This window comes from Odocoileus virginianus, chromosome 16, assembly GCF_023699985.2.
Source record: "Odocoileus virginianus isolate 20LAN1187 ecotype Illinois chromosome 16, Ovbor_1.2, whole genome shotgun sequence".
Taxonomy (NCBI): domain Eukaryota; kingdom Metazoa; phylum Chordata; class Mammalia; order Artiodactyla; family Cervidae; genus Odocoileus; species Odocoileus virginianus.
In genome coordinates this window covers 49,755,709-49,769,055 of record NC_069689.1, presented here as the reverse complement: position 1 = coordinate 49,769,055, position 13,347 = coordinate 49,755,709, and the positions used below count along the sequence as shown (strand labels likewise).

Here is a 13,347-nt window from a genome sequence, read left to right as displayed (position 1 = left end):
CTGCTGGGCTGTATTTTATCCATTATGTCTGCTGAGAAATTAGGGTCAGGACCCAGAAGCTTTGCGCTATCTCCCGGTGTTTGTTTCAGCTTAGGTGGGGTGGGCTTCTCCCTTTGATGGGTCATTTCCTTCTCTCCTTTCACATTCCAGGCTGCATTAAGATGACAAATTTCACTTACAGGGCTTGGGCACAGACATGAAAACTTGAGCTATTGAGCTAACAGAGTGAGTGCAGAGGAGTCGATTTATGGTGGGGAGAATGGGGGTGTTTGAGGAATGCAAAAGTTCCGGAGAGCTCAGCTCTGCATCCGAGCACAGACGGGATGGCCCAGGTGCTGCTCCCCACCCCAGACCCTCCCTCTTAAACCTCATCACAAGTCTCAAGAGTGGAAGAGAAAGGCGAAAGGGATTAAGAAATGTGTTTAAAGCTCATGCTCACATCCTAGACTGCATCGCTTGCACATGAAACAGTTTTTTGGACATAACCTTGTAGAGGGCTTTGCAGAAATATTTAGGGTAAAATAGGTAGAATAACGGTCCTGTGTCCTTTTCTATCTGTGAACTGTGCAATAAATACTTCTCTTTTCTTACCCCTCCTTTAGCAAGAGAAAAAAAAATCTTGGACGACAAAGAGCGAGTCCATCACATCAAACATGACTGCGTTAAATGCTGAAATGTTCAAAGTCCGACTGAGATAGATAAAGGCTTTGATGGAAAGTGGATATTTCCCAGGGACATTACAAGCAATAATCCAGATGTTAGAGTGTAATGCAACGAGTGTCCCTGGATTGATCAGGAGCTCCAGCCAAGCCGGGTCTGGTGTAGGCCTTTGCCTTGCCCTCCCATGCTGTTCCGCCATATGGAACCTATCTCTGAGTCCCGTTAATAACCAGCTTTGGATTCCATTTTCACAGAGCTCATAGAGCTAAGTGGGGCTGTTTTATGGACAAGTTAGATAGAAGCCTTTCCAAGATAAACATCCAATTTGAAATTAGGACATACCAAGCCACAAAATTATTTTAGGGCATATTTCATGGAAACACTGCCATTTTTCTTAGGCAATTGCCAGACTGTAGGATGCCCTTTGATCCCTTGTGGACATTACTCCCTTCTTTATAAAAAGGATTTTGAAATAGTTGCAGTGTTTAGGGAGGAATATATCTGTCGGAACTTTGAAGCATGGCCCTGGGACAGGTCATGCTTCAGCTTATTGGCTGGCAAGTCAAACTTTAAGAAGAAGAAACATAAAAAAAGAAAGTGCAGCAGGATGTATGAATCAAATTCTCATTTTCTTTTTAAAGATGGAAGTTTTCAGCCTGTGTGCTTAGTAAGCTAGAGAATGTTTTAAATGTATCTATATGCACACACATAGAATATAAACACATCTACATATGTATTTTTATATGCACCTGTCTATACATTCTGATGGTATGCATTGTTTTTAACAAATACAAAGTTACTTAACTTTATTTAATAGATTTTCATGATTGAATGTATTCTTTGTATAACCCCGCTTCAGATAGAAGTTAGAGAAAGAATTGTTCCTGTTTTCAAGAGGAGAGGGTTTTTTCTTTTTTAAACAAATTATTTTACCGTCTCCCTTTCCTGTTCTGTTTCTGCACCTTCAGAACTCTGTGTGTGTGTGTGTGTGTGTGTGTGTGTGAATTCCAGTTTCCAGAGAAAAGCAACCAAGATATGAAATTTGGAGTATATATTTCTGTAAAATATTTTTGTTTAAGGAAATCACAAAATGATCCAAATGCTCGGCATTATTGCATCACTTATTAAGAGGGGTGGAGTGACGTGTGTTGGATGAGATAAGCTGGCATGTAATTAACCCGGCACTTACATACCATTCATTGTGATGAATTGTGAGTAACTGGTGTCCAAGAAAATTGATACCTAAATGATCTCAAAGATAGAGTGAGCAGATGACAGGAATGAATATATAGTGATAGAAATTCATTGCTCTACCGTGATGCTCGACACTGTCTACATTCTTCAGCCCATTTATTTCTCCTTCAAATTAAGCCATCCACCCTCATGGCAGTCACTTACTGAATGGAGAATGTGGATGAATTCTGCCAACTGAACACAGCCTGTGGATCGTGTCAGGGACTCTCACTCAAACAAACTCACCATAAAACGACACTGTCCAGACCTTCAGGGTATTTAACGATATTAGAGGAATAGACGTTACTTGCGTGGAGTGTGATCATGGCATGGTGCTTATGTAAAAACAGATAAGTATTTTGCTTTCAGATATTTCAGCCAGAGAAAACGTTAGTGAAGCAGGGAAAGATGTGATAAGATTGACAAAATGAGCACATGGAGGTTTGTTGCGCGGCTCTGTGTGTGTGTGTGTGTGTGTGTGTGTGTGTGTTTTTGAAGAGTTACATAATGGAAATTAAAAATAAAGTGTGCTTGCCCTCTTTATGATTTAATTATAGGGGATATTTGCCTTCTTCTATATTCTGTTTAAGCTGTGTGTGATATAGAAAAGGAAAAAAAAAGAAGATAACAGTTACTGAACACTTACTGGGTCCCAGGCCCTAGTCTGTATTTGTTATTCAACTTTCCCCTCCCACCAGATCTGCAGAGCTCATTTGGCTCTCAAGCCGATTATAGGCTGTATCTCGACCTGTGAATCTTGCAGTATTATTAGGCTTTTTTGTTGTCCCCTAAGGGATAAGGCTCAGCAGTAAAGAGTCTTCCTGCAATGCAGGAGATACAGGAGACTCAGGTTCGACCCCTAGGTCGGGAAGATTCCCTGGAGGAGGAAATGGCACCCCACTCCAGTTTTCTTGCTTGGGAAATCCCATGGACAAAGAGGCCCATGGGCCAGCAAAAGAGTTGGACACAACTTAGTGACTGAGCATGGCAAGAAATAAAGGGAGGTGGGGACAGATTCAAGTGTGAGGGATAAACTCAAAGCCGTAATTTCGAAATTCCCAGAGGTGGTTTGTTTCCCTGCAGAGCAGTGCCTGGTTCTTATATCTCTGTTTCCCAGAATGCCTTTCTTCCCTTCCTACTTCAGAGTAGCCAGAGGCCCATTTGGAAGATTCTGCCAAAGAGCACTTGTGGGTGGTCGTGAAGGCCAGTGCCAGGTGCAAATGTTGTTTGAATCCGTCCTTCACTGGAGGCTCCGAGTCCAGTGCTTGAGAAGGAAGTCACGTAACTGTGACTGCAGGTTTACAGAACCAGTGAAGAATATTAACGCAGTCACTTAGGCAGGGAGTGCTGTTTCTCATGAATATTGAAAGCTGGACCACCCCCTCTGATCACCAAAGTCACACTCAAGAATTATCAGCAAGTTTATATGTCATCTTTATTTCTTTGCTTTAGTCCTCTTTGATACGCAACCTCCGGCTCTCAGAGTCCTTGAAAAAGAACCAACTCTGGAACGGGATTATAAGTATAACTTTGTTGGAAGGAAGGAATGTCTCAGGCGGAAGCGTGGCAGAGATGTTTGTCCAGTTAAAACTGGGAGATCAGAGGTATAAAAGTAAGGTAAGTTCTGTCAATTCCTTAAGGAGAACAGTGTCTTTAAGATGAAAACAATGGGAAAAAAAATGTATGTTTTTCCCCTGCTAAACTTTGCAAGAATAGAATTTATTTTTAACTCTCCTGTGTAGATTAGGAGCACCCCAGAAAACAAAATAAATGTACAGATGCTGTCTGTTAATATGGGCATTTGATTGCTTAATGTCATTTATTTTAATATAGTCACTGGAGCTAGAGAAAGCTTATTAAACAATAGATTTGAATGCATGGCTTATTTTCATTTTGAAAATAAACAACTGTGTTTCAGAGATTGTGCTGAAAAGGATTACTAAATGTTTTCAAAAATCCTACAAAAATAAAATAGTGTAATATGTTATATTTGAATTAAAATACTTGAGTTAAACTAACTAAATGTATTTTCAAAATTACACACTCCTGGCTTTCTCTACCTTGTTGATACGAACACCAAAAATAGACATCTAACACTGCTGTTTGCTTGCTCTGGTTTTTTTTTTTTTTAAGCTATCTAAATGTATTAAAAATGATTTGTTTTGAACAAAAGTAATAGTTTTTTTTCTTAGCCGTCTTTAAAAATCAATCATCTTATTCCACTGATCCAAATTCCATTTAATTTTTAATCTCAGTAATTCGGTGTGGTTTTTATTTCAAAAACCCTAGTCTCCAAACCATGGTAATTAATTAGTTTTACATAACTGTCAGACAGGAATATTTCCTATGTTTTATGGATTGAGGGAACTAGGGTACTTGAAAGTTAAGTCACTTGCCAAAAGCCACATAGGAAGAAAAACATCAGAGTGGAAGACTTTGAAAATAGGCCCAAGGGTATTTGCAGTTGGGGCTTTCCAGTGTAGCGGACTTAACTGAAGCAGACTAGTTAGAGGATGACTTAGTTGGACAAGAGGTTGTCTCTGCTGCACAACTTTCAGTGCAAAATCAAATATTAAAGGTCATTTACTCCAGCGCAAGCAGTAGAGAACTGAAGCTCATGTTGAAGAATTGTTGATTATGAGAAATGCAAAAAATTGAAGCAAAGTTAAGGCCAAAATGTACAGATGATAATTTTACGCAGGCAGTTTTAGGCTGTACCTCACAATGAGTGTATCCAGGATAAGCACAGCTCTCCATTAAGATTCCTTTAACCATCCAGTATCAGGGTAAGGATTTATAGAAAAATTATTCATCACTAAGCGCACTTACCCTTTTAGACTAAGGTGAAGTGTAGAAAGAGTCCAGTATCTGCTGCATTCCCCCTTGGGGAATATTGCACTTAATTTGTGATCACATGGGCTTTTTTTCCTGCATAGTTTCTAAATTCTGTGATCTGATATATTTAAACCCAACGATGATGAAAAACAGCATAGATGATGTTATATGATGTTGGCTGCAGTTGAGGTCTAAGCAGTTCATTTTTTCCCATGCGAAGAAACTTGGCCCCAAGATTTAATCATTGGCCCTGAGTTCCTGGTATTTAGTGGCCCACATTTTTGCTCACTTTTTATTCACAAATTGAATCTCTGTGTAAATGAAACAGAAAAGAAAGTCTTGCCAATGAATCAAACACATAAGCAGTTTGAAATCCCTCTTGGAGAACATGGAAACACTTGTGGAGTTTTCCAACCACGCATGTTCATTTTTAGGTTTGGCTGCAGTGGAATTTCCTAGTCTTCCTCTGACTCCAGTGACTGGATTCAGGAAATTTGAATTTAGAAATAGGCAGTCACATACAAGTTATGGGTTTCTCCTGTAGTGCATCTGACAGATGTTAATTAAGATCCCAGATTGTTAATTTATATAGTTCTTAAGCCAGTGCTGAAATGGATGTACCAATAAAAATGTTATTTCCATTTGATTAACCAATTAGAAGTATCTTTTGTAAGAGAGAACAGCTATAAAATGTCTATTGAGATATAATATTATATAGAGCACATAGCTCAATAGTCATTATTATATATGTGTAATAAATATTATCCATGTATCAAAAATAGATATTTTGTATACCTATAGCATTTATTGTTTCTTTGGGGATAACAGTGCTCTTTCTAATTTGGTGGATAAATGAGTGAATCAGGGGGTCAGCTAAAAGAGTATGATGTTTTGCCAATTCTTAAAACCTCGACATGCCTTTCATTTCCAAAAAGGAAAATTTTAACTGTGTAAGAGTGATCATAACCATCATTATGATCGCCTTCCTGCTGTTTAGAAATGAAATGAATGTGTAGCTGCTATAGTGATGAATGCCATTTTAAGAAAATAAATGTTATAACTGCATGTTTTCTAGACACTGTGTAAGAGTGCAAATCCGCAGTGGCGGGAACAGTTTGACTTTCACTACTTCTCTGACAGGATGGGCATTTTGGACATTGAAGTGTGGGGAAAGGACAGCAAAAAGCACGAGGACCGTTTGGGCACGTGAGTCTCTTCTGCTTTCTAAACAGTGGGAGACGCGTCTGCATGAGGCTGGTCTACAGCATTGTCTTTATCTGGCTGAGCTTAGAGTAAAACCTCATATGCCCACCCCAAGGAGCTATAAGTTAGCTGGACCTTAACCCAGGGAAGACTTTTTCATTTATTAACTGGTATATGCCACTGAGTATTGATTACAACAGAAGAAAATCGTTGCATGTCGGGAATTCTCTAAAGAAAGATAATGTCCCATCTCAGACTCTTTGGGAAATGCTGGTATAAGTTTCCAATGTACTCTATGAGTTTGGTTTTGCTATTTAGTGAAAATACCATATAATTCAGGAACACTATGAAGGTAGGTGTTCCAAATTGATGGAAAATTTCCACTGTCCTCTGTGAACTTCGTGGCAAATCATAATGAAATCTATTGAGGCCAGGTCAGCTTTATTTGTGTACTTTGAATCTTCCAGACTTAATTGAGGTGCTTGCTTGTATATAATGAGAAATATTGTAAGTATTTATGGTTTCCCTATAGGATTATAGGAAGACTATAGTTAAATGCGATTCTGCCCACATTGTGGCTGCCTCATGCCTCAGCATGAAGGAGATGCTGGTGGAAGCATACATCTCTGATCTTCCTGGGAAGCCTGCAAGTTCACAATATTATCCTTATTTTATAGATGAGGGAATGGAGTGCTGAGGTTTGCAGAATCTTGGCAGAGTAGTGAGTGCGAGAGTCAGGATTATCTGTTTTCAGAAACCAAGTTTTTTCTCCCAGACCACTACATTTTGTTCAGCCCATTAGGGATCCAGTATGTCCACCTATCCTAAAGTTAGAATACAGCATTTAAAGGGCTCTCAACATCTGTTTGTGGTCTTTTTCAAACCAAGCTCCCTGGAGCCCTGGGTTCAGGGAGGTGCGATGGGGTCAGCCTTCAGGATAATCAGGCTCTTCTGAAACCAGAGCATCTCCACTTCTGCCTGTGCGCTGCAGCGGAGCTCGTTCCAGGCAAGAGTTTTACTGCTGGAAATAAAAGATTGAGAGCCCTTCATCCAGTAGAACCCCTTCATTTTTCAGATGAGGAAGCCCAGAGGTCCAGAGATGTTCTGTTTTTCTATCAGCAAGGAATTTAGGGGCCAAAATAGGCTGTGCCCCAGCGAACCCCAAACCAGATGCAGTGTTTTTTTTCTGTGTAAAATGCTTAGCAGAGGTGGTTGCATGAAACATCAGTTCTCTTTGCTGCTGTTATCCCATCCCAGGATTCTTGGGCTTCTCTTGTGACTCAGCTGGTAAAGAATCTACCTGCAGTGCGGGAGACCTGGGTTCGATCCCTGGGTTGGGAAGGTTCCCTGGAGAAGGGAAAGGCTACCCTCTCCAGTATTCTAGCCTGGTGAATTCCATGGACTGTATAGTCCATGGGGTCACAAAGAGTCAGACACGACTGAGTGACTTGCACTTTCATCCCATCCCGTCTCAGTAACTTATCCTGAGACACACAGGAGGAAGTTTGGAGACCATGGCATGTTCCTCCATGCCTGTCTGCAGAGGCACCCTGTCGACAGAATGGTCTGGTTTGTCCCAGGGTGCTTAATAAACTGGGCTCTCACCCCCCTGATGGCAGCACTGTTGCCCAGTTATCGTGTGGAACACACACACACACCCCCACATAAACACTGGCTAGGAGGGCCGGGCTGCCTCCAACTGAGACCGGGGTGCTCTTCCTGCCATGTGCGTGTCATGGCCCCGGTTCCATTGCTTTGCATAGCCTGCTCATCCCCAGTTCTCTGCTGCTCTGGTAAGTAGTAGCTGTGCTTCCCTGGAGATCTGCAGGGCCTTTGGGCACCAAACTAGGTCCTGTCACTCTCCTGCGCAGGAGAGAGGTCTTCCAGTGGTCCAGGATGCCTGATTTTTCTCTATCAGATGCTTTCCTAGTCTCCCTGCTCCTCCGTTCCCACAGGATAACTTAGACACCCGGGTGTTCTCAGCGCCTCCCACGTGACAGCCCCGTGCCCTGCCAACACCCACGGCAGAAGGATCAGTCTGTGCTAGCCAGCGGAGCATGGATAAGTCACATCAGTGCCCAGATGCAGGGAACTCTGTGTCCCAAAGCGTTATCTGAATGATGGCATGTGAGCCCCTGGTGATGGATGGCCCGTGTGTTATTTCAGTAGGTGCAGAGAGTAATGGCCTTTCATTTCATGTGTCATTGTGCCGTCGTGTTTCCTTCACATAGTAGGAAATGCTTTTTCAAATGAGTGTTAAGTTTCTTTACAGACACAGAAAATAATTGGAGATGTCCCTCTTATGCCATGTTTTGTCATCTGGGTCTTCATTTATTATTTGCACTGTTTCCTGTTTGTAACTTAGACATATACCTGCCCTAAGTGGCCATTCTGCCCTTCCGCTTCATGGGCTTTAATGGAATTTTTTTGGGTATCCTTTTCCTTTTTCCTCTCCTGAGGTACAGAAGATAACAAAAGTGTCTCTTGGGTTGGCTACACAGCGTTACCCAGAGTGAACTTTGAGATGGGATGAGACATCCCCTAAAATACACCACTGCTTGTCATAGTGAAAGGAGAGATCGTGTTGGCATATGGATATCACAGACCTTGTTACGTACTGTTCCTTCTTACATAAAAGTGTTCACTCTTTGTTTTCCTGTTCTTTGTTGTAATTCTTAAGGATCAGTTATTTTCTCTCCCAATTCTTGGGAGAGAAATCTGCCTTTTTGTGTCAGGAGGGTCTTTGGCAATGTTGAATGTTCTCAGACCTATCTCAAAATTTGTCTTTGGATAACACCATGATGCTAGCAATTTGAAGTTCTGCACGGCCTCTCTGAGAGAGTCTTCCCCCACTGAAGCTTCCCCTGGCAGGCATTGTGAGAGGAGGGAAGGAACACTGAGTTGTGTTTCCTCGGCTATCTGGTAACCACAACACTTGAAAGCTAGAGACCTTGGCCAGTGGCCTTTCTTGTGGTTTTTCCATCTGTGTAACAGGGTCTTCAGCCAACATGCAGGTCATCATGGCAACCGGCAACCATGTTATTGTTGGTTGCTATTATTACTCCTATTAATTTTGAGATTTTTTTTTTCCTGGAGAGAACTGCAGATCCCCAAAACTAAATTGTGCTATTTAAGTATTTGAGATATGACTGCTTAAAATTCAGCTCAATTTTGTTTATTCAAAACAGAACAGAGATTTTTTTGTGTGTGTTTTTTGGTACAAGTGAGCAGTGATTATCTTCCAGGATGTGATGGGAAGGATATTTATTGACTGGAGAACTGAACAGTGTCAGTTAGCCTGACCAACATTGGTTTTGTAGCTGTGGACGGTGGTCGATTGGGACAGTGGTCAGTTATGGCCATACCTGGCATTTGTGTTGGCATTGGTGGGTTGCTAGCTCAGTGATAGTTTAGGCTTGTTCCGCCTCCCCAGCCACCATGGCAGTCAGCCTCCTCCAGGCTCTCCTGAGTCCTGGGGAGCTTTCTGAAATTCCTTGTGTCCTCACGGTCCACCTGTGGGCTTCCGCTGAGCCACAGGTAACTCCTGAGGAGGTCAGGGCTGGTGAGACGAAGGTGCTTGGGCAAACCAACACCCCACCCCCCAATCCAGGGTGCCTGCTAACTTAGGTGTTTATTCATGGGCCAAAAAAAAAAAAAAAAAACCAGACAGTCGTTTGAGTCCATCATTGGTCCAGAAACAGTGGATTTTTAGGAGCAGTAAGAAATAAAGCTAAATATAACATGCCCCAACTTTTAAACAAAATGGCAAGAGAAGAAATGTAGGTTAGTCTTCTTGTCAACCTGCACCATTTCAACATCATCATACCATTTTCTTAAAGTATATTTTACATTTCCCTGTGATTCTGTGATTAGTTTGTTGCAGAATATTCTAGCTTCCAAGGTGGCAGTGGTAAGGAATCTGCCTGCAAATGTAGGAGACACAAGAGATGCAAGTTCTATGCCTCAACTGGGAAAATCCCCTGGAGGAGGAAATGGCAACCCACTCCCATATTCTTGCCTGGAAAGTTATGTGGACAGAGGAGCCTGGTGGGCTGCAGTCCACGGGGTTGCAAAGAGTCGGACACGGCTGAGCATGCATGCACAGTCGCATGCAGACTTAGTTTGGGAAAGTTAAGGAGGAAAGTTAAGCCTATGCATGCACAGGCTCCTTTTCACCGGGCTGCCGCAGAGCCAGTCCTGAGTCCCATGTGGTGCCTTGGAAAGGGGCTCTGACGTGCTGCCCATTTACGGGTAACCCCAGCGCGCAGGAGGCTCGGGCTATTTCTTTGGGCAGATCACATCCCATGTCGCTGATCTGCTTTTACAGCAAGCTTGACACAGTCACCATTTGCTTCCTGTTCACCCCCGTCCTTAGCCTCTGAGATTTACAGCTTTTAAAACTCTAGGACTCTTTTCTGCCCCCTTGCATTTAAGTTAAAAGCTGACCAGTCTCTAATATAAAACATAGAATTATGGTAATGAATAAGAGGTTAAAAGCTATCATGGCAAGTGGAACTTAGCAGGTTTGGCTGACTGATATGGTAAAAATTATGTGTTGAATTAAAACATTAAAATGTGGTGGGATTAATGGAGAAAGACAGGAACAGCAGGTCAGAAACAATGCTAAATCAGCGCATTAACTGCCTGTGGGCTGGAGAGGCTGGCTTTAATATATGCACAGAAAAAAATAAAGCTTGCCGAGGGGGAAAAAAAAAAAGAAGAGTAATTTAGTCATTGTTTTCTCCAGGTGAATAGAAATGCAGACATCTGAATCTGGGAGGCGTCCAGTACATATATTTCTTTCCCTTTCTTTTTTATATAGAGGAGGAAATAGACTCTACAAAATTCAGTTGGTTAACAAAAAAGAAACACTGACTTTATAATTTGGAGTGTTTGACTTTAAATTTTATTTTGCCACTAGGATTCATTTTGTTTGTTCGTTCATTTTACTCAACAAACTCTGAGCATGTTGTGGATCAGACATCCTACCAAAAGCTGGGGGTTCACGTGTGGATCATGTCCTCAGGCACTAGGTTGTGGGCAGCTTTCTGGAAGAAGAGCGTCTCAGCTGAGACCTGTAACATGGGTGGTGGTTAGCCTGACTAGATTGGAGAAAGAGCGTTTCAGGAAGTTGGGACCTCATGGGCTTAGAGAGAGGAGGGAGAAGAGGTTCTGAGAAACTTGAAAGGAATGTGAGGAGTGGGTGATGTCAGGCAATCAGACTGGAGCGGAAAGCTGGAGTGAGGTCACAAAGCCATTGGATTCCATCACCTGCCCGTGAACCACGGCTGGACCTGGCTAGACCCAGACACACCGGTGCCCTGCTCCTTCCTGTCCACCGATTGTTCCCACAGTGGACCTCTGATGGACTGATCTACGACCTGACTTCAGAACGATGATTTCCTGGTCCCCTAAGCGCCGGTGTGTAGCACCTGTTGAATTATGGTCCACCCGTGGCCAATCCCCTTCTCCGTGGAGCTGCACATGAGACGCCCTGAGAGCATACCTGATTGGCTAATGCTCATTACTCGTGTGTTTTGCATGGAAACTCTGCACACTGTTTTCCACATTGTCTTTTTCAGTAGAGTTTCATAAGTTTTACTGCTTTATTGGTTTTTGTTAACAAACACGTCTTTGGATATGTTGGCCAGAGTCTCTTGGGCTATGGTGAGTTATTAGGTATTTTTCCTTTTAAATTGTTCATAGGGCAGTTATCTCTGATACCTTTATCAATGTGTCTGTACTGTCATTTACTAACCTGGGAAGAATTTTAAATACTTTCCCTGTTGTAATTCATCACAGTTGAATGATTAGCATTTCTTTAGATTAGGGGTCAGCAAACTAGGACCCGCAGGTCAAGTCCAGAAGGCTGCTTGTTTTTGAGTCAAGTTTTATTGGAAAAGAGCACTGTTCATTTGTGTCCGTTGTCTATTACTGATTCCATGCTACAGGGGAGAGTTCAGTAGTTGTAGCAGGGACCATGTAGCCCCAAACACTCTCTGGCCCTTCATAGAAAAAGTGATCTTCATGCCCCATCATTTATTAATGTTGGTGTGGTTTTTAATGATAATTGGAACATTCATTATGAGAGCCTTTTAAAGCACGTATCCAAAAACTGAGTTTATTTTTCAAAGAAAATTTGCATCTAGAGAAGTTAGCTTAGTTTTCATCAAGCCTCATATGGGCTTGCCATTTGCATAGAGTTTGGGAAGAAATTTGGGGGATACAAAAGAGAAAAGAGCATATATGACAATACCTGCAAAATTCTAGAATTGATGAGTGAGTGAGTTGTGTTTATAAGAATGAGCAGGCATGAGCAAAGGAGGAGGGGGTGTTTTGCGTTGCTGAGGAGTCTGGGCTGGATCCATACTTCTAGGCATCCTCAGGGGCCAGCTCTGCACTTCACCTGTAACTGGTTACTAAACAGGTAACAGAAAGCCTTGGGGAAGAGCAACAGAGTGTCTAGTGCTTCAGGAGCGGTGAAAAAGATTGAAGTGCTGGCCAGATTATTTAGTATTTTCTCGGGGTAGAATGTGGTACCCTGTAGAAAATGAATGAAGCAGCCCAGAGTCTCCCTTTAAGATTTTTGTATTAAACTTGTCTTCGGTGAATGTATTTCAGAATGATTATATCTTAAAGATTTTATTTCCTTACACCTGAAGAAGGTCATTTTGTTCACATGATACTCACCTCTCTTCAGAAGATTCAATGAGTATTATGGTAAAAGTGTTGTGAAATATGGAAGAAAAGTTCTTATTTTTTTCTTCCACTGCTTTTGCTGGTCATACAGTAACCAGGTCCAAGCTTGGGGTTAATGTAACTATTTCTTCTGCTTCTGACTAACCTCCCAAGCATTCTGGTTCTCCTTCCAATGTGAAGATGAGCTGAAGCCGTGGAGACAGAGGTTGACACAGACAAATGGAAGGCCTGAAGGAAAGGGTTTTGTATGAGAGTCATTTCTTCTCACTCTCTTCTTCCCTCCTTTCTTCCAGAATGTGGAAGTGAATGGGGCAGCCAGCTGGATAGAAGAGATGGGGAGAGAGCAGTTCAGTTCTAGAAAGTTCATAGAAAGTCACCCTTAGAGTTGGTGGTTAACACTAGGGAGAAGGTTGTTTTACATTGATTCTTAAGACTAAAGACGTCAGTGTTTTAAGAATCGATTAATTCATATGATGGGGCAGGGACCCTAAGAGACGGGGGTCATAATCCATGTGCAAAAGGATCAAGGATTAATTTTGACTCACCCGATGCCGTTGTATCAATTTAATTTGCTCTTTCAGGTCACTGAGAAAAGAAAAGTAAGCATTTGATTGAATTCACTCATTAATTAACTGAGAATGTAGAATCCATTAGGTTTGTCCTGAAATTACCTCATCTGGTGTTTATGTGGCTCTTATAACTAAAATAGGCAAGACA

The 13,347-nt window shown here is 41.9% G+C and overlaps 1 protein-coding gene across 3 annotated transcripts in view; it reads left to right on the top strand.

The window, feature by feature from the left end:
• The window catches only part of MCTP2 (multiple C2 and transmembrane domain containing 2), a 260,480-nt gene that overhangs the window by 120,503 nt on the left and 126,630 nt on the right, over positions 1-13,347 (top strand). For 2 of the 3 annotated variants that reach the window (XM_070478182.1, XM_070478183.1), the window contains exons 9-10: positions 3,346-3,510; positions 5,804-5,934. In XM_070478182.1, coding sequence (XP_070334283.1) covers positions 3,346-3,510; positions 5,804-5,934 — 296 coding nt within the window. Of the gene's footprint in view, positions 1-3,345; positions 3,511-5,803; positions 5,935-13,347 lie in introns of those variants that run through there. The other variant, XM_070478184.1, reaches the window with a different exon arrangement.